At 49.4% G+C, this 24,654-nt stretch overlaps 1 protein-coding gene across 1 annotated transcript in view; it reads right to left on the bottom strand.

The window, feature by feature from the left end:
• Positions 1 to 9,740: 9,740 nt before the first annotated feature.
• The window catches only part of USP10 (ubiquitin specific peptidase 10), a 67,724-nt gene continuing 52,810 nt past the window's right edge, over positions 9,741 to 24,654 (bottom strand). Inside the window, exons 9-14 of the mRNA XM_022583021.3 lie at positions 22,547 to 22,646; positions 21,591 to 21,768; positions 18,292 to 18,457; positions 15,327 to 15,471; positions 13,960 to 14,025; positions 9,741 to 10,769 (exon numbers count right to left, since the gene is read on the bottom strand). Of these exons, the coding sequence (XP_022438729.1) occupies positions 10,582 to 10,769; positions 13,960 to 14,025; positions 15,327 to 15,471; positions 18,292 to 18,457; positions 21,591 to 21,768; positions 22,547 to 22,646 (843 nt within the window). The 3' untranslated portion in view covers positions 9,741 to 10,581. The remainder of the gene's footprint in view (positions 10,770 to 13,959; positions 14,026 to 15,326; positions 15,472 to 18,291; positions 18,458 to 21,590; positions 21,769 to 22,546; positions 22,647 to 24,654) is intronic.

Genomic DNA, 24,654 nt, shown 5'->3' with positions numbered 1-24,654 from the left:
CTACGGAGACAAGCACTGGTGATGTTTGGATGAAGGTATTTGCTTTCAGGTTTTCTGGGGAAGGGGGTTGTTCTGTTTTTGTTTTGCACTGGGCTTTCGGAATTGGCTTTCAAGGTGGCAAATGCATGGGTGAGATGAAGGGGCAGGGCTGTGTGATTAACCAGCCGTTGGCCCCTCCACTAAAGCTTGGAGCCACCAAGATGCACTGGTTGCCCTCCTGTGGGCAGCAGGGTGAGCTGGCCCGGGGACCAGAAAGCAGGATCCCGGCACTGTCACTCAGCAAACTTCCTCCAGAGGACAGGGACACTGCTTTCTGACCATCTCTCCAAGGGGCACTGACAGGAGGCGCTCCACGGTGGATGGAACGCAGCGACTGCAAACCACCACTAGCTAAGCTTGTTTCCTCGTTTAACAACGGGACTAGCCGGCCCCCTTCCTAAGATTTTGGCGAGGATTAAGAAGATGCTGTGCGAAAACTCAATGTCGCCTGGTTACCCTGGCATTTGCTTATCAGGTGACCATTCAATCACCAGTAACCAGGAATAAAAGGGTTTTCTATCCGGACTATGAGAGTTTATCATTTTGAGAATCATCTACCAGTGGATACACGGATACTTTAGTAACTGGCACACCCTGCATATATTTCTGCGAGCTTAAATCTGCCTCCCACCCTGACCCTGGCCCCGGGCCGCAGCCGGCCCCGGCCCCCTGCGGATTTCAACACAAAGGGATTGTGCTAACGCTGCTACGGGGACGATTATAACTGCAGATTATCTTGGGTGAAAGAAGGTGCAGAGTACATGGGGTTTTTTTGTTTGTTTTTTTTGGAGCACATGTTTTATGATGCTGTTTCTATGAAGTCCTAAGCGGTCAAATTCGCTATGGCAGTGGTTCTCACCTAGAGGTGATTTGGGTCCCCAGGGGACATTTGGCCATGTCTGGTGATGTTTTTGGTTGTCACAACTGGAGGGGGAGTGCAACTGGTATCCAGTGGGTGAGGCCAGGGTGCTCACATCCCACAACGCACAGGACAGCTGGCCACACGCAGGTGTCCACGGTGCCGAGGGTGAGAAGTGATGTATGACGGACGTCAGGTACTGGTGACCCTTAGGGAGCTTGGGGGCCCTGGGGCCCTGGAAATGCTCTACACGTTTACATGGGTAAATAAACATGCAAACGGCTCCTGAGCTGTCCATTTCGACATGAGTGCCTGGCCGCGTGCAAGTCACAGCTCGAGGCCCGGCCCCGCCGGGCCCAGCCTGGGTCCCCTCCAGTGTGATATCACCGCCCTCGCCACAGCCCCCACCTAAGTAGGACAAGGCGTTTTCGTCAACGCATCACTTTTTATTCAAGTGAAATTAAAGGGTTTGGTTGTGGGCGCTTCAAGTCAAACACAAACCTTGCGAACGTGCAGACTCATGGTAGCCACTCGGTTCTTTTCCACAATATTTTCCAAACCACCCAGACGCAGACAGCAGTTCTGTGAAAAGCTGGCAGGGAGGGCCTGGCCCACCCCTTCCTGCTCCACCGGCTGCAAACCTGCTTGGGGTGTCAGCGCTGGGGGCGTGTAAAGACCCGGGGGTCACCTGCTCCGTGGGCCAGGAGGTCAGATCTGAGAGCTCAGCCGCTGGCTGTGCTCACACCATGAGCTGCGATGTCACCCATCCAGCCCAGGGCAAGGACAGGCTGAAGGATGCACTGGCCGGACCCTGTGAGGGTGTCTTGCTGTGGCTGCCGCTGCCCATTCATTCTATTCTTTCTGCAGTGCCTTTTATTTTCCCTTTGAATCGTATTACCTACTGTCACCATTAGGACTAACAGGACAAAAACACTGAAACAGGCTTGGTTTCAAAAGGGAAGCACTCAAAGGTCAGAATAAATGTGGGCTTCAGAGGACAGCCTCAGGCACAGGGACCTAACGCGGTGCCTGAGAAGGCGACACGCCCGCCATGAGCAGTGAACAGGCCAAGTAGGTGGACAGCTCCCTACACCCAAAAGGAAGGTCTAAACGAAGACACTGAGACCTTCAGAGCTCGGAGTAAACTGTTTCCAGAAGAGAAATGATGACCGGCCGTTCCCTGTAGAGACCGGGGCCTAGTGTTGAGTTGAGTTCACTGTCAGCACCGTCTGCACAGGAGGCCCAGGCTGGACCCACGCGCTCCCCTGGGTCTGCGCCCCGCTCCCCGGCACCCTTCCTCCCCCTCTTAACCTCCATCTCCTTTGCCTCTCCCGCGGTATCATCCCTTCTGTGCCCTGAACTGGTCACCAGCCAGAATAAAAGCAGATTTCAAGTTTGCTGTGTTTATTGAATGAAGTGTATGTTTTCTTCTTCGTTGTAAACGTGGGTCAGTTGAACTTTTTTTTTTTTGCTGTACGCAGGCCTCTCACTGTTGTGGCCTCTCCCGTTGCGGAGCACATGCTCCGGATGCGCAGGCCCAGCAGCCACGGCTCACGGACCCAGCGGCTCCGCGGCATGTGGGATCCTCCCGGACCGGGGCGCGAACCCGTGTCCCCTGCATCGGCAGGCGGACTCTCAACCACTGCGCCACCAGGGAAGCCCGAGTTGAACTTTTAAACTTTATTTCTTTGAAAACAAACGTTAGGTTGGATGCAAATCTTAGGTTGGACCAGCCTTTGGTTCATTTTTTTCTGTGCACTGATGAATTTTACTTCTTTCTTTAAGAAGTCCCATGGTAGGGCTTCCCTGGTGGCGCAGTGGTTGGGAGTCCACCTGCTGATGCAGGGGACACGGGTTCATGCCCCGGTCCGGGAAGATCCCACATGCCGCGGAGCGGCTGGGCCCGTGAGCCGTGGCCGCTGAGCCTGCGCGTCCGGAGCCTGTGCTCCGCAACGGGAGAGGCCACAACAGTGAGAGGCCCGCGTACCGCAAAAAAAAAAAAAAAAAAAAGTCCCACGATAGCTGTAAAGAAGAACAGTAACAGAAAACTCCAGGGTGTGTGTGTGCAGCTAGCCCTGGGTGGGCATCTGCATAAAAGAAAGACAGGGAGGAATGAACATTTCTACTGAGCGATTCAGGGGGCACCGGGGTCAGTTGGTGACAGGCCGCCCACTACCCAGACACTCACACTATTTTCTAGTGGAAACTCAGCCAGCGGCAAACATCTCCCTATCCTGGGGGGCCCTGACCAGGCAGGAGACAGTGCCCAGCTGCCTGGCTTCAACAGAAGCATCCAGAACTGACAGGAAAGCAGAACTCAAACGAGGGGACAGGCAAGCAGGGCCAAAGGTCGAGGCAGGAAGAAGATGGAAAATTCAAAAGGTGAATTACCAGAGACGAGGCCCGGCCCCAAGCCCTGTGATGACGCCAGAAGGGACATAGGTGAGCAGGGCTCACTGAGCCCCCAGGCTCTGCTTAGAGATCGCACCTGTTACCTGGCCTAACCCTGTCCCTGACCCCGTGGGGCAGTGCCACCCCCAGCCAGTTCTGACACTGGACCACTGCCCCAAGATCACAGGCTGGTTAGCACAGGGAGAGTTTGGAGCACCGGCTGGGTGCTTCCGCACCCCTGTTTTTAATCATTTCACTACCTTGTTTTGTTTTAATGCCACAGCATTGAGAGTTCATCCAGATTTCCCTTCTGTTTCTCTGCTGTATCACCAGCCTCTCTTGGCCACTCTAGTTTACTCTCGCGTGCCAGGACTGACCTGGGCAGGCCATGGAGATGAGGGGTGGGCGCCTGCACACAGCACAGTGCAGGGGCTCCGAGCAGACTCTGAGCCGATGCCAACTCCCCAGCTGCGCGGTGTAGGCAGGAAGTCCGCCCGGGACTGTCAGAGGGCCAAGTGCCTGGAAAGAGCTCAGAAGTGGGCCTGGGGCTTCCCTGGTGGCGCGGTGGTTGAGAATCCGCCTGCCAATGCAGGGGACACGGGTCCGAGCCCTGGTCGGGGACAATCCCCCATGCCGCGGAGCAACTAGGCCCGTGCGCCACAACTACTGAGCCTGCGCTCTAGAGCCTGTGCTCTGCAACAAAAGAAGCCACCGCAATGAAAAGCACCGCAACAAAGAGTAGCCCCTGCTCGCCGCAACTATAGAAACCCCTTGCACAGCAACGAAGACCCAATGCAGCCAAAAGTAAATAAATTAAATAAATTTAAAGAAATAAAAAAGTAATTTAAAAGCAGAAGTGGGCCTGGTCTGTAGGAAGCCCCACCTCTTCTTAGCTATCATGAGCACGTTAAGAAAATATGCTGTCCGGAGAGGGGAAGGGAGAGGGGCAAGCAGGAGCGCCCCAAGGGTGACCACAGAGGACGCTGCTGTGAGTCGCTGGTCCCGACACCCCTGGATCTGCTCCAGGTCACGAGCCTCACGTCGGCAGCGCCCCCGGTGGAGGGCTCCACTGGAGTCAGTGGTCTTGCAGTGGGAGGTGTGGTCCCAGTGCAGCAGGGAGGGTTTGCAGCCATAAGAAACAGGAGAAATCTTCCTAGAAAGGGAATGTTACTCACTGCAAAGTTAATTCACACCTTTACGAACACAGAACAAATTTCACATCAGTGCATCACCCCCTTGCTGGCCTCGGATGTGAAGGGTGAGTGTCCTCAAGAAGGTCAGGAGGCACCGACTGATTCTCCACTGAGCACAGAAGTGCTTGGCTTTCAGCTGCAGGTGATAAGATAAGCACAAAGCAAATCCGACCCCACAGGTATCAGAGTCCAGAGCTGGGCCCACTGCCGACAACAGGGAATAAACGAGGATGAGTCAGTTTTCAGATCTGGCAGGAAATCCACGCTTACGTAAGAGTCCTTCAATCTTTTTTTTTTTTTTTTTTTAAGCAGAGGGATTTTTTTCCTTAAATTACGTAGAGAATCCTCAAATGCTCATAAAATGCGTGAAGAGATCTGCTTTTTTTGGAGGACAGATGAGCTCAAGGTCAGGTTCATCAGACCCAACCCCAGCATCCCAGGGCCACCCCGAACACGGCGCAAGCCTCTCAGAGGGCCCGACAGCTGAAACCAAAAACACTCCGCATGGGTGAAGATGTTTGAAAAACAAAAACCAACTGCAATTTCAAAAAAGGACCAAAAAACCCCACGGGGTTGAGGTTTGCCCGATTCCTGAACGTGCCGACAGGGACATGGGGTTTCTCAGGAAGGGATCGGGAACCCTTCAAACGCACACACGCATCTGACTGGATTGCTACCACAGAATGAACAAAGCTATCCTAATATTTACTCGTTAGAAAACCAACAATAAATACTTCCAACACATGATAGATAACATGATACATAAGACAAAGAGCACGCACTTAAATGGGATCTGGGAGGAAATGGAGTTTATGAAGATGAAAACATCTTGGACGGTATCACTCAATGTGAAGTCCTAGAGTCAAAACACTTCCTAAATCGCACGGCAGCTAGGATCAGGTACATTCCCCTTAACTGAAAGAAAAAAAACACTAAGTTTTCAAAATTTACTTTTTATTTTATATTGGGATATAGCTGATTTACAATGTCGTGTCTGTTTCAGATGTACAGCAAAGTGATTCAGGTATACATATACACACATATATCCATTCTTTTTCAGATTCTGTTCCCATATAGGTTATTACAGAATATTGAGTAGAGTTCCCTGTGCTATACGGTAGGTCCTTCTCGATTATCTATTTTATATATAGTAGTGTATGTTAATCTCGAAGTCCTAATTTATCCCGCCCCCCCCACCTTCTCCTTTGGTAACCATAAGTTTTCAAAGTCTGTGAGTCTGTTTCTCTTTCGTAAGTAAGTTAATTTGTATCATCTTTTTAGAGTCCACATATAAGTGATATCATATGTTTTTGTCTTTCTCTGCGTGGCTTACTTCACTTAGTACGATCATCTCTGGGTCCATCCATGTTGCTGCAAAGGGCATTATTTCATCCTTTTTATGGCTGAGTAACACTCCATTGTGTGTGCGTGTGTGTGTGTGTATACACATAACATCTTCTTTATCCATTCCTCTGTCGATGGACATTTAGAAAACCCCACTAAATTTAAAAGCTTACTTGCCAGCTGTTTCCAACAGAAGACACCTGCCAAAATGCTACTGTGCTCAGCAAATCAGAGCTTAGCAAGTCATCCCTAATTATGACCGGACTGTCTGAGAAACAAAAGGGAAGCCCAACTGGCAAACAAATTTACAGTGTAAATCTGCTAAAAGGAGCCCACACTCACTAACTAGGATGATATACCCTTTCTTGTAGGGGTGGGGGGCAGGGGGAGGTTAAGAAAAGAGAGTGAAAGATCAGAAAAGGGACCAAGCATTCGTTCACTGGTTCGTTTATTTACTTCTGAAGAGAAAGACTATCACCACAGGGTGAAGCCAAGCTACAAAGTGAATCTCATTTTTCAAACAAATACATTCGTCTCCAAAAGGTATAAGTAAGATGGGAACAGTCAGTCCAAAAGATGAATAATAACAGATTAAAAAAAAAAAATCCTAGGAAGCAAGAGCAAACGTCTGATGAGGAAAAAGCACACCTGCTTGGCAATCTGCTGCGATTGATTTTAAAAAGAAAAACTAGCATTATGTGTAGAGCAGGCTGTTAACACACGGCCTTGTTAGCCTTTTTTTAAACTCTTAAGATTTTTTTCCTAATGTTTTTGAAGCCCACTGATCCTCAGGAAATTGGTGTAATGGGTACTGCCCTCACCGGGCCAGTCGACAAGGCATCGTTCCTTCTTGAGCCAGAGAAGTAACAGAGAAGTCTCTGGTCTCTCTTGATGGACTGAGCACTTCCAAAGAGAAGCTTAACGAACCACGAGTGAAGTGGCCACACTGGCAGGACGCCGACTCCTGCAAGGTGAGCTGAGAGCTGTGCAGCATTGAACTCATAGGTTTACGTGGTTAATCCAAAGCAACTCACTTTGACTGCAATCTTAGCTTTCTAACTAGTTGGCCCGGTCAAGTACAAGCACCCTATGAGAACAATCACCAGAAATTTCCACTAAGGAAAAGACATAAAATGATGCATTTGCTGATTACAAAGTTACTACTAGCGGGACCCACACATTAGACCGTGACTACATGACTGACCACCTGAAAAATTAAAGAAACAGCTTCTCTGAGCCACCGGGCAGCTGAACATGGCTGTACAAACAGGACAATGGAAGGACCGCCATTTTTCATCCTGAATGGAACCCATTTTCCATTCTCTCCTTCTGAAAGAGGCACGTGCACTTTCTTGGCTTGGGACAAACAATACACCAACCAGATAAACCTGATTACATTCTTCGTGTAAGACAACTTCCAAGTCTTGTTAGCAGTATTTCACACAGTAAAGAAAAATCTCCCTGTGATGTACTTCTGACGGCACCCTAGCATTCACAGTGGTTTAAAAGCCACTGAGAAAGACATGTCAAATGCTAATGAAGGAAAATCACTAAATTTGTATCCCCAGCACCAAGGTTAAGGGGCCAAGTTCTTAGTGTAAATGACCCTAAAGCCAACGAAATAGTCTTGGAATTATAAAAATACTAAAAATTGCAGCAGGAAACACTAAACATTGAGCTCAAAATGTCAAGAACAACATGGATAGGCCCACAATTCACCTGGGACCCTAGAAAGCACTGGATTTGCTAGAATGATCGGGTTTTCTATCCAAGGGCCAATCAATCACTGCAGGGACCAAATGCAGATAATCGTGAACTCCAGGCTAGCATCTCCTTGCTATATATTCGGCCCCTTTATGAGCTTTGCTCTTCGTCTGCAGCTGGGCATGCTGATCCCACTTAAGCACAGGAAAATTGGGAAGCTATTATCTGTCATAAATACAATTGGAGCTGTTAGGGGGTGTGGGATTATGCATGCTCTTTCAGACAACACACTCATGTACAGGGTGACAGAGGAGCCATCTGAGGGCTACCAGACAGCTGAATCTAAAAGTCCGATGTGCCAGAGGGGACAGCAGCCTGAAGAGTGAATGCAGGACTTGCCTGGTGGCATAGTGGTTAAGAATCCACCTGCCAATGCAGGGGACACGGGTTCGATCTCTGGCCTGGGAAGATCCCACATAACTCGGAGCAACTAAGCTCGTGCGCCACCAACTACTGAGCCGGTGCTCTAGAGCCCGTGAGCCACAACGACTGAGCCCTGTGCCACAACTACTGAAGCCCGCACGCCTAGAGCCCGTGCTCTGCAACAAGAGAAGCCACCGCAATGAGAAGCCCGTGCACCGAAACGAAGAGTAACCCCCGCTCACCACAACTAGAGAAAGCCCACATACAGCAATGAAGACCCAACACAGCCAAAAATAAAATAAATTTTAAAACGTGCAGTACCTCTCCACACGTTACAGGGTCACCCGAGACACTGGATGCCCCACTGCACTTAATTCATCTCTAACCACTTTTGAGAGAGACAAGACCTTCCAAAGGAAGGCCTTAGTATCTCAGTTTCCAACATAGTTTGGGCTTGACAGAATATGTAACTTAGCAATTTAATGATTATGTAGAGACCCTCGAACGACATTTGAGGGAAAATTTCCTCATCTAAATGCACAAGATGTGTTCTAACACTTGGAAGCAGGCTGGTGTACCAACGACGGCACTGTATGTCCGGGCTCTTGTTACAGATCCCTGAGAGAGGCCTTGTTCTGGACAGGGCGTTCACTGACTCACGGGGACACTTTAGCCGACATCGCTTATGGAGGCTGCATACTCAGGAGAGATAAGCCACTTGTACAGATCGGACCTGACCTGGCTCACGGATCACAACACAGAACTCAACGCCGGGCTTCAGAACAGGCTCCTTACTCCACGTGTGGCTGGGTTACTGCTGGTGTGGGTTGCATCCCCCAAAGTTAATTTAGCTTTCGAAGTCCACATGTTCCACAAGAATTGTACATTATTTTAATGAGAGGCTAATGATGACTTCTAAGTAGCTAAGCAAATCAGAGTAGGGTTACAGGAGGGCAGGCGGGCCAAGGGGGCAACGTTAGAACTGCACGTTTTTTAAAATTTTTATACAAATATGTATTTATTGAAGTATGTTGATTTACAATGTTGTGTTTCAGGTGTACAGCACAGTGATTCAGTTATATATGTGTATATATTCTTTTTCGGATAATTTTCCCTTTAGGTTATTACACAATATTGAGTATAGTTCCCTATGCTATACAGTACTGTGATTTTAAAATTAAGCTCCAAACCTGCAGTGGCACATGGCTACAATTAGGAACAGCGGACGGTAAGAGGAACAGCTTGGGGGAGAGGCTTGGAGCACATAAACCCGCTACTCCGGGGACCCCAGCACACTGCCGCGAGCGGCCTGCACAGGGCCTTCGGAACCAGGGTGCCACGGGCACAAGAGCTGCCGGGAGCGGCCTGACATGTATGACGGCTCTTCTCTTCATCTCTTCCATCTCGAAAGGCTTCCTTTCCACATCTGGAGGTGGCATCTGAGGCGCAGGTAGGATGCTCGGTAGCAGGCAATGACAAGGATGCTCAGCCACGACCCACATCCGTCCCCCCCTTGAACTCAGCAATGCAGGGGACAAAACAATGGAGAGAGAGCTTACCTCCTCTTTTCTGCTATTTGAAGATATAAAAAATTCATTTATCCAAATCACTAGAGTTAATAACTTTGGAAATAGTAAACAAGAATCATCTGAGGGCTTGGGTCAGCTTTCACAAACACGTCAGGCTTCCCCAAGGGCTTATTTTAATTCCAGCAGCCCAGTCTTGCCCACTTGAACTCCAGTTACTGGAAAAGGCATTTGCCGTCAAAGAAACACCACACACGCAGCTTTAAACCAACTGTGTGATTTTTATTGATGGGCGACAACTTTATACTCCTAGCTATCACTAACTGTGTACAATTAGAGACGCGGCATCGTAGAAGAGCAGACAGCAGAATTAGACAGCAGACGCAGGGAATTATCAATCTTCATCATTTTGCCCATTTTTCATTATGTGTACACAGAAGCATGAATGCAATTTGAAATCTTTTAATGGCAATAAAGTTACAATCACCCATCTATGTGACTGACATCTTAACTCCAAATATTTGATCTGCAATGTGTACGTAAGCAGCTTCTCATAGCACAATTATTAAAATGTATTTTTCCTATTAGGAACCAGCAACTCATTTTATGTGTTTGTTTATCTTTTAAAGTAAGAACTATTTCTTCTCTGATAACTGGCTCATTTTTATCATTTATCAAAAACTAAAGGGTGAGGGAAGAAAGTGTGATGGATTAAAAAATTTATTTTTTTAAGGAAAGATAAAATTCATTTTCACAAATCTACAAGTGTTGTTGCTGGTGCAGGATTTATTCTACTATGCAGTTAGAGTGGGAATCAAATGCAAGTTCCCCTTCTTACTCAGGAATCGGCATTATTTCGGAAATGTGGTTTTTTGTGTATTTGCTTAAATCAAGCGACGGTCTGTCTCAACCAGATGATTTTGATTTGGAAGTTAGAAGTCAACATAAACTACGTTGTGCACAAACCCCAGGCGTCTCCTTTCATTCTAGCCCATTTTTGCAACAGGAAGAAAGAGTTTCTCTCTAAAGAGCCACTAAAGAGAGGAGGGGAGTCGGTGAGAGCCGGTGCTCTACAAGCAGCGTCGGGCACACACAGCGGCGGCTACAGCAGGTCCACGCGGCGGTAATACAGGAGGTAGGCTGTGCGCTCGGCAGCGGGCTTCACCACCTGGTACTGGTTAATCACCTTGACCGTCTGGTCGTCGATGCGCAGCCAGCCATTGAGACCGATCTGGAAGACGTCCGTGGTGTAGTGGCCGCCCGTGGCGCTGCTGCCGTGGTGGTAGACCACTGCAAGAGAGGGCCCGGGCGCCCGTGAGAGCGGCTCCGCACACCAGCGCCTAAGGTGCCCGCCTGCCCCCGCCACAGACCTGCCTGTCCCACGAAAGGCCTGGCACCAAGGCAGGTGGGACAGAGAAGTGGGATTATACAAAGCAATGCTGTTTCAACTCAAAACTGTTCAACAATTTACAATACAAAGTCATACACCTACATCTTAATAACATATTTAAAATGCTCAATACCTCACAAACTATAAAAGAAATGTCAACTAATGGGGTCGTCCCATCTGTCAGCCCTGTAGGCAGGCTCGTCAGCCGCCTTAAGACTTGATACAGGAGACAGTCCCCTGGGAAGCAGGACACAGAGACGCTCCCTGCAGAGCCATCAGCCAATGGCCCTCTGGGAACGCACACCGAGGCCCAAACATCAGGCCCTGATCCAGCCAATTCCACTTCTAGACTGTTCTCAACAGAGTATCTGAATGTTGGACAAAGTGAAAACATGGAAAAGCCTATATTCACACTAGAAGGAATGCTGAGTGCATTACATTACAATAAGGTGAATTTTGTCATAGACCAGATTAAAAGTATTTGGCGGTGTAAGAATATGCTTACATTACATGAAAAAAAACAAGAATCTGAGGTTTTCTGTGGACTGTCACCCGTGACAAGGACAGCACCGCCCCAGGAGGGTCGCCAGAGCAGTTAGCTGAGCTGAGTGGGCAGTTGTTGAGTCACCCTGCAGACACCAGTCACTGCTCTTTTTTTCTTTTAAAAAAAATGTCCAATTTTTCTACTACCATGTTTTAACAGAAAAAATTACCTGTCATGTACTTGTTCATTAAAATTGTGTAATTCAAACGGGAAGCCTTAGTCAGAGGTGTAAAACAAATATAACTGTCGGAAGATGCTGAAAAGGTATTAAAGACAGTGGAAGGGCACATCCTCCCCCTTCTATGCAGAGAAGGGGCTGGGAGGTGGCCCAGCCAGCAGCAGACCTGACCCTGTGTGAGGGAAACAGCCTCCAGTGACATTCCGGGGAGGGGGGCTGCAGTGTGGCCAGGGTGAGCTGTGCATCGCAGTGAGTGGCATGAAGGACAGTCACTTGGAGAGAGGGGCACAATCTGGTACGAAATTTCAGCAATAAATAGGCTGAACGTCAGCGCGCTCCCCCACTCGTAGGGACATCCAAATCCACCCAGAGCCGGGCTCTGCGCAGAGGCCATTCTGCTGGGGCTCAGAGAACACTGAGGCCCTGACCCGCCGGGGACGAACGCGATGGTCACTGAGGGACAGCAAGACTGTTGGGCCATCAAGTGGGAAACCAGCAGTGGAACCAGCAGCAGCAGCTCACGGCTGCATCGAGTCCTGCAGGTCACAGAGATGGAGAGGCTGCCGCAGGGCAAGGGGAGCCCCGACACCAGCATGTCCCTCTGACCCCAAATCCAGCTGTGGGGCGTCTGTCCTGGATTTTCACCTCTAAGACCTACCAGACTTGGTTTTGGTTTTTTAAAGTGACCAGGTCAGTAGGATTTAAAGGACCTGTGGGTTTAACTGATTTGCGTTTCCTCTACGACACTTCATTTGAAATATTTAGAAGAGAAGCGCTCTACCCGTACTCAGGTTTCTCAAGCAGCAGACCTGTACCTAACATGGTGATGTGTCACAGACGCCCGGCAAGCCCACGTCACAGAAGCAGAGCTGAGAATGAGAGTTTTCCAAAAGCTCACGCACTATATTAACTGATTTTCTTTGTCCCGCAATCAAAACCATTTTTAAGAGCACCTCTTTACTCACAGTTTACAGAAAACTGCAACCAATCCGGTGACCGTATTTCTGAGATCAGAAGGCTCAGATTCAGGGGTGCAGGCGAGAGCGACTCCAGAAGAAGCCCCGGGCCGGGGCGGGAGGGAGGGGTAGGGGTGCACTCACACCAGAGCCCCCTGACCAGGAGACAACACTTGCTAACCCTGCCCTTGATCATCATCTTGCCCTGACAGGGACCCCAGGGAGGCTGCAGGGAGACTCGGAGAAACACGTCATCACCCTGGGACCTCAGTGCCAAACCCCAGGGAGCCAGGCTGGACCCTGGGGGCCCTCTGGTCTCAGAGGAAGACCACAGAGAGGCCTCTGAGCTGCCAGCCCAAGGCAGGTCAGGGGGAGGGTGGCTACACGCCCGGAGTGTGTTGCCCACCAGGTCCCAGCAGGCTGGGGTGAGGCCGTGATCAGCCACCTCCGGGGAGAAGAGCGAGTCGGAGGGAGCAGGTCCTGGTGGGAAGAAAGGGCCAACCGGGCCCAACACCTTCTAACCTGGCACCCGGCCCACCCAACGCCCAGGGCCCAATCCAACATCCCAAGAGCTCAGGGGTGGACCGAGGGCAGGAGTGTGAAGCTCTGCTCTGCCACTTAAGGGCACAGAGCGGCCAACGTTCCTCCACGAGTTTCAGTTTGTCCTTTTACAAAATGGGGATAGTGCCACATACCTCCCAGGACACTGGAAGGACTAACTGAGATACTACATAAAAAGTATCCAGTGAAAAGGCTCAATGAATTTGTGAGGGCCAATGAACAGCAGTCACTACAGACAGGCTCCGCAAAGGCAACACAAGAGGAGCGGTGGGAGAGCAGCTGGAAAACTCTAAGACAAACGGCCAGGGGCGCAAACACAACTGCTGCGACCAGCAACTCTGCAAAAGACACATAAGGCCTCAAAGGCGCAAAAGACGCGGGCTGTAAAAGAGAAAGGAGGAGGGAAGGACAGGAGGCGGAGAACATGGACGGGCTCCGCGGGGAGCCCTGGGGGGTGGGGGGGCAGGAGGTCGTGGGCGGCTGAGGAGCCCGCGCTCCCCTAGCCTGGCTGGGGCCACGCCTCAGCACCCACTCCTACAGGCACCACGACCGCGGCAGGGAGGGTTCCCAGCCTGGCAACCCCACACCTCTGGCTCCAAGACAGAGACAGTCGTGTTAAACGACGTCTCACGTTGGGCTGAGCTTTAGAGCCAAGAGAATAGTCTGTCAAATTCCAAACACACCAAATTTTAGGTAAAACGCACATTTTCAAATGATTTCCGGACTTACAAAGTCCGCAGGGATACCAATAATCTATTCTCTACGTTAAGTGGCATGACAACAAAATTGTGGCAGGGTATAAACCTTTTCATCGTTGCTTTCACAGGAAAATGTCGTACAAATTGACTTACCTGCAAATAGCCTATAGGTTCTGTGGCATTTAAAATTCTTATTTTTAACCCCTGGAGAGAGCAGTTCTGAAAAACAAAATATCAAGAGCTTTAATCTATAAAAGCGCTGACACACAGAGCTCCCAGAAAGGGGCAGACAGCAGCCTCCAATCAACTAACCCACCCAGTGGACCAGGGAGACCAAACACAACTCCATCCCCTCATTTGCATAAAAACTGAGCAGCGAGGAAGACCAGCTGCAGGGTAGTAACGGAGGTCACCAGAACCCACCCATCAGAGGACAGGGGCATATACTGAGCCTCTAGCTCATGCTAGAAACCCCTTACAAGCAGATGTTCTAAAAAATGGGAAAGAAAAAAAACAAAAGCAAAGCAGCCCTGGAAAGCCTAAGGTTTAAAATGTTGTACACGTGAGTCAGACCACAAAACTCCAATCAACAGTAAGATGATCTTCCGCTGGCGTTTCTTCCCCTTTCTGGTCCTCAAACGGACCATGAACTGGCACAGGAGGCAAACCTATCAGCCGAAGGTGGCAACTCGTGAGAACAGGGCTGAGAGCCAGAGTCCGAATCTTAGGGGAAAGGAATTGCAACGTGCCTGGGTGCAGGTGAAGCGATGGTGACCCCAGGCCCACTGCCCGGCAGGTCCCAGTGCCGGGCAGCGTGGGCAGGGAGGAGGGAGGAGGACGGCAGTTTGCTCCTCCAGGAGACCAGGGACGATGGCCCATGTGCTCTTTTCTGCTCTCCAGGCCCCTGGACACTTTTGAGCATCGCCTCTAGCTCGTTACGCTCCTGATCGAACTTCACTGTTGCACAGAACATTTCTCACAAATTCTGAAGCTTTCCTGGAAAGTTTTCCTTCAAGCTCACTTTTAGCAAGACAACTAAGTGCTTTCACCACGATGTGCCCAAGCTGCTGAGTCCCGGAGACCTGGCGGAGAGACCCGGGGCTGGGCCTGCAGCTCTAAGGCCGGGGTCCCTGCCGCCGGAGGGCAGGGGAAGCCCCGGGGCCCGTGGGAAACACTCCCCACCCGCTAAAAAGCCCAGTTAGACAGGCTGCTCCACACAGCTGTTAACGCCTAGTATGAGGAAGAGTATTTCCTACCACTGACCCATAAACTTTTTATATTCAGTATTTTTCTCACCTAGTAATACTTTCATATGGTTTATTTTTGCCTTTATTTTTAAAAGGCCATTTTAGTGAGAAATTTTAACCTAAAGGTCTATTAACAGTCAAGAAATTTAAAACAAAGAAGTCACAAAAGAGAGCTTCTGAATCCTGACGTGACACAGAAAATACTGAGGCATCAAGAAGCTGGCTGATTCCAGAGGACTGTCATCATAGATGCTCTTGCCTTACAGTCGTTACCTTTACTAATTTCCAAGTCCACAGGATATTCAATATTCTTGATAAGCTTCTGACATCCACCTGTCTTCTCGTAAACAAACCGTTTCAGGTGCAGCACGAGGACAGGAGGGAGCTTTTCCAGAGTCACCCTTCGGCTGATCTCAACCTGAGACACACAAAGCACACGGGAAACGCCATCTTACTCCGAGCGGCAGACGTCACCCCACCTCTCGCTCCAAGACTCAAATGCTCCGGGGCAGTGCTTCTCAAAGCTTCCTGAGTCACAGGGTCTTTGGAGAATCGAATGGGATCTTTTGAGAGGTACTGACCTTCCTCTTAGAAAAATGCATATACCCCTACAGACACAACTGCAGGGGGTCCCAAAGGTCCCCGAGCCAAGTTAAGAACCTTTGTCCTAGGGCATTAAATTGGCATAAAAATTTAGAAGCTAACTTAGTAATACCTTGAATTACATATGTATTAACTTATTTTTTTAATAACTCTCACAGTACTGATAAAGCTGAAGCCAATGTGTTTCTTGAATTAGACGCTCTAGATAACTCCAAAGCTATTTAGTGTAACCATTGGTTTTATAACAGTTCCGCTTTCATCAATTCAAAATGCCCCTTATGAACTTTCACGGTCTACTGAACGCTGCTTTTTATTAAAATGCATCTTCACAAGCAAACTTAACCCCTTTATGTACTGTTCTCTGTAACTGCAAATGTGTTGATGCTTCCGGTATTTAGATGGAGAATACTTTCGGTAGAAATACTTGTCCACGTAACAATCCGAAAGACAGCGGCATATAATAAACACCCAGAAAGCTTTCAGAGGACTACACGCGTATCTGGCTGAAGGGACCTGAAGCGAGCCTAGCGGTCACCGCCACCTGGTTTATTAGTATTAGGGCTGAAGACCCGTTCAGGCCTGTCTTCCCACCCAGACTGAGGTCCCAGGCATGGAAATGGCCCGATCACCTCGACATTCCCATTGAGTCTCTGCAGTCCAGTGTCTCACATCCAACAAGAATTGTGAATGAAAAAAAGCATGACTCCAGTTCCACAGTCAAAACCAGCGATGACGATGTAAGACTCCAGCTTCCTCACTTGTAAAATGATAGTCAGACTAAAGTACCTCTGGGATGGTTTCTCAGTGCTAGTGACGCACGATTCTGTTCGTTAAGGGGCTAATCTCAAATCCTCAACTGAGTGTTCCGGGTTTCCAGAGAAACTGAGCCACACTTTCTAATACCCAACAAACCCAGACCTTTTTATTTAGCAAGTATTTTGTATAATCATATTTTCCCACAATCTTCCTGTGTTCCCACAGAAAAACAACTTTTGACCTAAAAACCTAATAAAATTCAAGTAGGTACTTTGAAAAGTAAATTAAAAAATCACATTCCAGAAAATGTGTTACTTGCTCTTCACAGACACGCTGTACAAGCTCGTTCCTCAGATACCTGCTTCCACAGCCATGGAGCGAGAACGGCCAGCAGCCTTCTCTGCCGTCTTCAAGGCTCCACCGAGATGCCACTTCTTCCGTGACTCCTTCCTGCAAACCTGCCACCTAGAATCCATCACCTTTCCCTCACCCTCCTCTGACCCCGGGCCAACAACCACAGCCACCGCTGCCTCAGTCATCACGCCCCACCCACCTCTGCCCAAACAGCAGTTCAACTGCAGCAGGGGCAAACGAGGAAAACAGACATATCCCCTGGGAGCGCATGGAAAGGGTGCTCCCCTCCCCAGCAGGATCAGTGGCTCCAGTGGGGAGGGGCCAGGATGGCGAGTCCACCTCTGGAGTCATGGCTGCCCCAGACGAGCAGGTGGACAGTCCCACAGCCAGTACGTGACCCGGCCTCCCGAGAACAAGTACCCACTCTCTCTCTCTCTCCCGTTAAGTTCCACCGTTTCTCTAAGGAAAAACTGCCGGGATTCTCTTCCGGCTCCTACCACTTTTACTTTTTGAACAAAATTGTCCACGAGAAGCAATTAGAAAACATGGGGGAGAACTAGGCCTAACTTCTGCAGATGCCCCGAGAGGTTGGCTTGACCAACCCACAGCAGACGGACGGAAGCTCTCCACACCCCGCCTCTGCTCCTCTTCACGTGGATGGAGCCCGAGCTGCGAGGCAAGGGCAGGGCCCTTGGCCCCACGAGGTGCTGGCAGGTTTCCTACGCTGGGCCATGCTGGCTCACCCTGTAGCCATCACATACGGCTACTGAAATCAGGCCTCACAGGAACACTCTGAAGTGTTCAGAAAGGCACCGCCCTAGCCAGTCTACATTCATCTCCCCAACACACCTCTATGAATGCACAGCCACGACCTAGAATACAAAACGGAGAAGGCACGCTCTACTGCGGACGAGAAGTCGGGCCTAACTGGAGCATCTGGACGGCCAGCAGCTAACAAGCCCTCAGAGAGCAGAGAATTATCGCCTCTCTCGACGGAGCTGACATGCTTCCTCTTGACTCCTGAACGCTGAAAGACTCAAGACTTTATCTTTTTCTCAGATCAAATCAAAGAGTAACAGGCACCAGAACAATTACTTTCTATTTTTCAACGTCCTTGAAGATCTGCAATCAAATGCAAACCAGATTAGAACATCTTTTATATCCTATCTCATGAAACTGTGCTCTATGGTGTCAGGAATGTGAATGAGCTGCCGGCCTTTGTCAGACGTGGTATTCACTCTACAGTGCCATGACTGGATGGCCGGCAGATGAAACGCCGCTCAGAATAAATAGCCCCAAAGATCGCCACCTGCGTTTCATGACTTAGAGCCAAGGGAAGTTGGGAGGATCATCTATTTCAACCATTTCATTCTCAGACTGTGGAAGCTTTCAGTCCAAAAAAAAAGGTAAGCAACCGATTTGAGAGGCAGAGCTGAAACCCACTTCTCTTCATTCCAGAGTCTGTGCTCTTTCGCCCACCCCAGAGGGCCCCTGGATAAAGGTCCACGACCAACTGTGAACGTACCTCTTGTTTGGTTTTGGTGGTATAACCCTGGACAGACTCTCTTGCCACCAGGCTTTCCAACGCATCCTGGACGGTGCGTATCTTGTCCGACTGTATATCCAGCTGCAGCGTGAAGAATGGCTGCAGGGTGGCAGATTCTTTTGAACTCTGCTGGTAAACCACAGACCTGAAAGTGGAAAACACACCGCATCTAAGAGCTCGCCTTCCCACTCTCCGTGAGGTTATGCAGCAGGACAAGAGGAACAAACACTGCAAGCGAGATTATTCAGTATCACTGCCAGAAGACCAGAGAGAAAAGAAATGCTAAAAACACACCGAAGAATTTTAAAATAATTCCACTCAATACCACCTCGAAAGAATTTCTAGCAACTCAATCCACCAGCTGAAAATTTTCCCAGCTTAATAGCTCTGGAAGAAGACCTATTTCACCTTCCAAATGCCTCCCCTCCACTTTATTTAATGCACAGATTAGCAAAGGAGACAATCTTCCCAGAGTCAAAATGCTGACACTTTTTATCCTCTCAGGCGTCACAGCCTGTTGTAATAAAAAAGAGGAAAGCCCGAGGTAAACAGAATGATTTGGATAGCATTTCCCCTATGAAAACGACTTTTCAAAGGAAGGGGAGCGGGGTGTGTGCGACAGGAAAGTGGCCACCACCCTCAAGAAGGAGGCTGCCAGCCGAGCCTTGCTTCCTTAGCTGGGTTTTCATCTCACTTTTCTTTGTCCGAGTCTTTCTGAGTAAAAATTTGTGTTGGGCCCACGTCTCACGTAGCCTCAGCAAAGAGATGTTCCAGGAGTTCAACGTAGGATTGTCTCTCTGCAGCCTGAGTGCCCCAGTTTATACACGAATAAAAGGGGTGGACAGGTAGTCAGACTGCTGCGAAGGGCAGGTGAGCGGCTCTCTTGCCAGCATTCCGTCTCACACACTGCTTTCCCGACACACAGCACAGGAAGCACCTCCAGGCTCCCTGTGAGGAGGAAGCCTTGAGGGGGCGGCCGTTCCCTTGGTTCCAGAGAGGAATAGTGGGAAAATAGTAGGAACAGCAGTAATGGGCCTGGACTTTACCAAAAGGGTGGACAAGGTGGAAAGGGTGCTGGTCTTTCTGGGGTAACTGGAAAAGCACCAAAAGAGCATGAATTTGGGCTTCCCTGGTGGTGCAGTGGTTGAGAGTCCGCCTGCCGATGCAGGGAACACGGGTTCGTGCCCCGGTCCGGGAAGATCCCACATGCCGCAGAGCGGCTGGGCCCGTGAGCCATGGCCGCTGAGCCTGCGCGTCCGGAGCCTGTGCTCCGCAATGGGAGAGGCCACAGCAGTGAGAGGCCCGCGTACCGCAAAAAAATAAAAATAAAAAAAAAAATAAGACCGTGAATTTTAGGAGAAAACCTTTCCGTTGGTCTGAATAAAGAATAATGCTTGGGAGTTCCCTGGTGGTCCAGTGATTAGGATTCCGTGCTTCCACTGCTAGGGGCCTGGGTTCTATCCCTGGTCGGGGAACTAAGATCCCGCAGGCCACACACCATTAAGAATCATGCTTAATGGTGCCTACTACACACACAAAAGCAGCTCCTAAGTTACAAGGAGTAGTTCTGTATCTTTGCTTTATAGTTTAAAAAAAAAAAAAATCAACACCCAATTTCAATGCAAAGAGCCTACAGAGGCTGAGGCTACAGGGCCATGAAGAGTCATCTGGGGCAAGCTAGAAATTTCTCCAAAGTGGATTCTGGTTTTTCCCACTGCTCATTCTCAAACACATCTGGGATCTTTGTGGCCTTGCAATCCGGTTGCTGTGCCATCCCACAAACACAGAGCCCTCGACACAGCCACTGGGCCGTGCCCTCGTTTCTCCCCCACCCTCAGTGAGCACCCCGAGGGGGACAACATCAGGCTGCTCGGCTAACAAAGAATTAAGGGCGCAGACAGCCTCCTCTCACTGCTGGTCACCAAACTGGAGCCCCGCTTTCCTCTCCCAAAAGGGCCCTTCCCGAGGATCTGCATCTGGCGAAAACAAGCTGCAGCCATAGTGGTGGGGCTGGGTGTCGGGAGGCTGACACAAGACTCCACAACAGAAAGGGGCCTGCAAAGTCTAGCTCACAGCAAGGGCATAGAAATGACGTGTTCAGTGTCGTGTGACCAGCTTGGGAGGGGGTCGGGCACATGTCTGAGGATCTCATTAGCCTGTTGCAAGGTGCTCAACCTAAACTGTTTTAGAGCAGAGAGACTGAACTGACTTTCGATGCCTTGAAAAGGGTGTTACTTCTTGTTCTGGGATGACGAAAGGCTAAGAGGCTCACTAAAAAAACCAAAAACACACTCCTGTAGGTGAAGCTGTAAGGTCTTCAGAAGGAAATCATGCTATAATGCAGTCCTTTCAGACTCTGGATGAGTAAGGAGGTCCTCGGAGTCAGTGCAAGTTCTACTGAATTCCACATAATGGTGGTACTGAACAGCTCTAACGTAAATAAGTAAAAACCTTCTAGGGCTTCCCTGGTGGCGCAGTGGTTGAGAATCTGCCTGCTAATGCAGGGGACACGGGTTCGAGCCCTGGTCTGGGAAGATCCCACATTGCCGCGGAGCAACTAGGCCCGTGAGCCACAACTACTGAGCCTGCGCGTCTGGAGCCTGTGCTCCGCAACAAGAGAGGCCGCGACAGTGAGAGGCCCGCGCACCACGATGAAGAGTGGACCCCGCTTCCCACAACTAGAGAAAGCCCTCGCACAGAAACAAAGACCCAACACAGCCAAAAGTAAATAAACAAATGTGGGTTAAAAAAACTTTCTAGGACTCCATGAATGAGCAAAGGGCAGCTAGTTTGAGGGAACTGGGGCAGGGGAGGTGCCCAGGTACTCCAGAAGGCCACATGTCCTCCTCTGTGTAAAAGCATCTCCCTCTGCACTCTCTAAGCTTCCGAGCTCACCTGGCTCCCGTGCCTACAATTCCTCCAATCAGATACATGAATTTCTTCTCTTAACAAAACATGTATTTCCATTAACTTGTCTTTCTCTTCCTACCCGGCTGTGAGCAGCTGGACGGAGGGAATGTCAGGGTCACTGAGGGGTGGGGAGCCCCTGGCAGACAGGCGGGGCAGCGCCCTCTGCAGGAAGCCGCCGTGGGTCGTGTGAGAGCCGTGGGGCCGGCAGGACGAGCGTCAGCAAGTCCAAGAACAGAGCGGGCACAGGGAGCAAAGGCAAACCACCCAGTCCCAAATTTCTTAGGACAAATCTTACACCTCCCCCCTCCAGCAAAATGGCAAAACCCTGAAAAAGGCAAATGCTAAATTATTCCAGAAAAGCTTAAAACCTGATGTGGCCACCAAAAATGCCAGTGATGGGGGTCTGAACAAAATCCGCCTGGCGAGTGACCGAAGTCTTGTTTCGGGGGCCCACTTGCTCCCATTCGTCCTCACTTCCTTCGCCTGCTTCTTCTTGCTCGTCTTCGTTCACTGAGTGGCTTCTGGGTCCATTGGAAACAGTAAGTTCTGAAAAGCAGACTCTGCTTAGGCTACTATTTGCACAAAGAGCAAAAATAAAAGTTCTACATAAACCACCTACACAGATTTGTCCACTGGAGCTTTAAAGTGAGATCAGGGTGTATTCTACACTGAGGACAAAAGCAACGTGTGCGATGCTATAGCATCTCCCTGCTGGTGTGACCGGTGACAGAAGATGCCGTGGGACACCTGGAGGAGAACTCAGGTGGGACGGGGAAGCCGACTACTATGTAACTGCAGTCGGACTCCATCATTTGCGAAGGAACTCGGGTCACGAGGGAGAGCCACCCCTATCTCAGGAGACCCACGCTTTACCATTTGGGGTGAACTAAACTGCCATCTGCAACTTGATTTTGAATCCCTTGGGGAAAAATGTCATGGGGGGCTGGGGAAGTAGAAAGAGAGATCAATAAGGACGACACGGGAGCAACTGTGGAATCCAGTGGTTATGCAGGTAACTGGCTATTCTTTCAGTTTTTCTCTCTGTGTAATCATTTTGCTAATTACAAACTGAAGGGGAAAAAGCAGAGCTTCTGGAAATACATTTATGCATTTGAAATATACAAACACAACATTCTCAATGGTACACAATAAGCAATGTAAAAGTAACTAGTTATCTTAATGAGTAAATAAGTGATTTTTGAAGGGCGAATGACTGTTGGGGGGAAAGGCAGCTTACTATATGAACATATATACAGCATTTGTTTAAGAATAATTCTTAAGAAAATGTTCTACCCAATCCTGTAGCAAGCACACCATAACCTACTTTCATTATTTGGTGAGAGAAGTTTCTTCAGGTTCAGCATTTCCTCGTGAAGTCCATTTAGAATGAAGCCTAAGTACTCCTCAGCATCTTCTTGTCGACCCTGAGAAGGTCAAACAGGGTCACGTTAATCTTAACCAATTACTCTTCAACCCTGCACGGAATGTGTTACCTGCATATACGAACTATGCCTTCTCTTAAATTTTCAGTAAGATTTAACATAAAGTGTTTCCCAAAAATCACATGAATTTTTCTTTGGACAGTTAAGATGTGTGAAGTGGGGAAGATTGGGTGTGCGAGCGAGGGAGGATTAAATATCTCTAAGCAATAGAACAGGGATTTCTTTTTAATTTTGCTTTTCTGTATTTTCGAAATTTTCTACAATAAGTATACGTTACCTTTATAATAAAAAAGTTATTTTATAAGTTGCTTTTTTGTTTAAATGAAATAGAATGCACAACCCCGGGGGTTACCATTCACACTGCAAGTTGTAAAATTAGCAGCCCTGTATGTCTCCTTTTATTTTCGATGATGGGCAACCATAGGAGAAAGGACCCAAATTATACGTGAAAAACTCTATGGATTTAAAGACTTAGCGCTGCCTGCTTTACAAACACACATCAGCACAACCATTCGCAGATGAATCACACAATATGGTCACACACTCGTTGTATAATCTTACATTGGTTTCATCTGATTATATAACTTATCATGATTGGTTCATATTTCATTCTTTGGAGCATAACGGCGTGAGTGTTCCAAGGATCTGCAAATTCTTCTGCTTGCGGTCTCTGAGTAGATCTGTTTGCTCCAATGGAACTATAGCTGTGGACGGGGCTGTCTGGTGTGAGTGTGTCTGTGGGAAAGGGCAGAGGCTGGCACAGCCCAAGACGCAGAAAAGAGTTAACAGTGCTGGGAAGGGCCTGCTTGCTGGGTTGGTCCTTGGCCGGCATCTGGGAACTTGGATTTCAGGAGGGCTCCCACCATTCCAAGAACTGAAAAGGGAGCGTGCCAAATTGTGCCAACAGTGTGGTTTGTGCTGAGCACTGGCTTTCCCCCCAGGAGTCTGGACTGGAGTCTGTGCGAGGCAGAGGGTAGGGTGCCTATGTGACCAGCCCCTAGCAAAACCCTAGGACACTGAGCTGCTGAGGAGCTTCCCTGGTGGACCACAAGCCACACAGCTGCCACAGTCTGATGTGGGAGGAACTGAGTGCGTCCTGTGTGACTACACCCGGAGAGGAGTCTCGAGGTTTCCTGCAGACGCTGCCCGAGTCTTCACTCTGTGCTGATTTTGCTTTGTGTCCTTGGGCTGTACTGAATCCGAACTGAGGGTAACAGCTCCTGAGTCCCGTGAGACCTTCTAGCGAATCCTCAACCCTGAGGGTGGTCCTGCAGACCCCAACAAGCCACAAGTAATGTAACTTCGAAAGCTGCAGGATCTCAGCACTGCTCAGCCACAAGAAGCATCCTGAGCTTTACCTCTGCTCCCCCTGAGCTGGGGGCCCGCCCCTGGCTTAGTACTTCAAGTACTAACTCCCCTACTGGACGAGGCGCTCTTGAAGCAGAGGGCACCGTTTACTCCATGCCCGCCTTCCTAACACTAGCAACACCCCCAAATCCTGAGCTTAACAGCAAAGGCTACGCCATGGGCACATGAAGAGCCCCTGGTGGTATGCTGCTGCAGTGCCCTGAGTATTCCCTCTTCTTCGAAACAAAGGGGCTGCAAACAATACTACTTTAGTCAGTTTTAACACAATTTTCTTGAATATTTCCTAAAGAATTCCCCTTTTCTAGCATCATTTCAATTGCTTGTACTGACTCATCACGAACTCTGCCGGGGAGAAAGAAACGCTCCGGTTAACTGTGCAAAGGCTGCCCCTGATTTACCCTGAACGCCGTCAGGGCCCTTTACAAGACCTCCGTGGCCCTTGGCCCCATGCCTTCAGCAGCAAAGTGTATGATTAAAAATGACGGCCCCGAGGGAGCGTGGAGAAGATGCAGCACTCCTGAATGCCCCCGTCCCTGCTGCAGGGCAGTCCGTGTGGAAGTGAAGGAGCTAACTCCGCTGCCAGGCTCTGCCACTTCTTAGCTGTGACCTTGGACAGTGACTT

The sequence above is a fragment of the Delphinapterus leucas genome, chromosome 20 (assembly GCF_059928025.1).
Source record: "Delphinapterus leucas isolate spDelLeu-1000000601 "Yukka" chromosome 20, BTC_Dleu_Yukka2, whole genome shotgun sequence".
NCBI lineage: Eukaryota > Metazoa > Chordata > Mammalia > Artiodactyla > Monodontidae > Delphinapterus > Delphinapterus leucas.
This window is presented reverse-complemented; position numbering and strand designations above follow the sequence as displayed.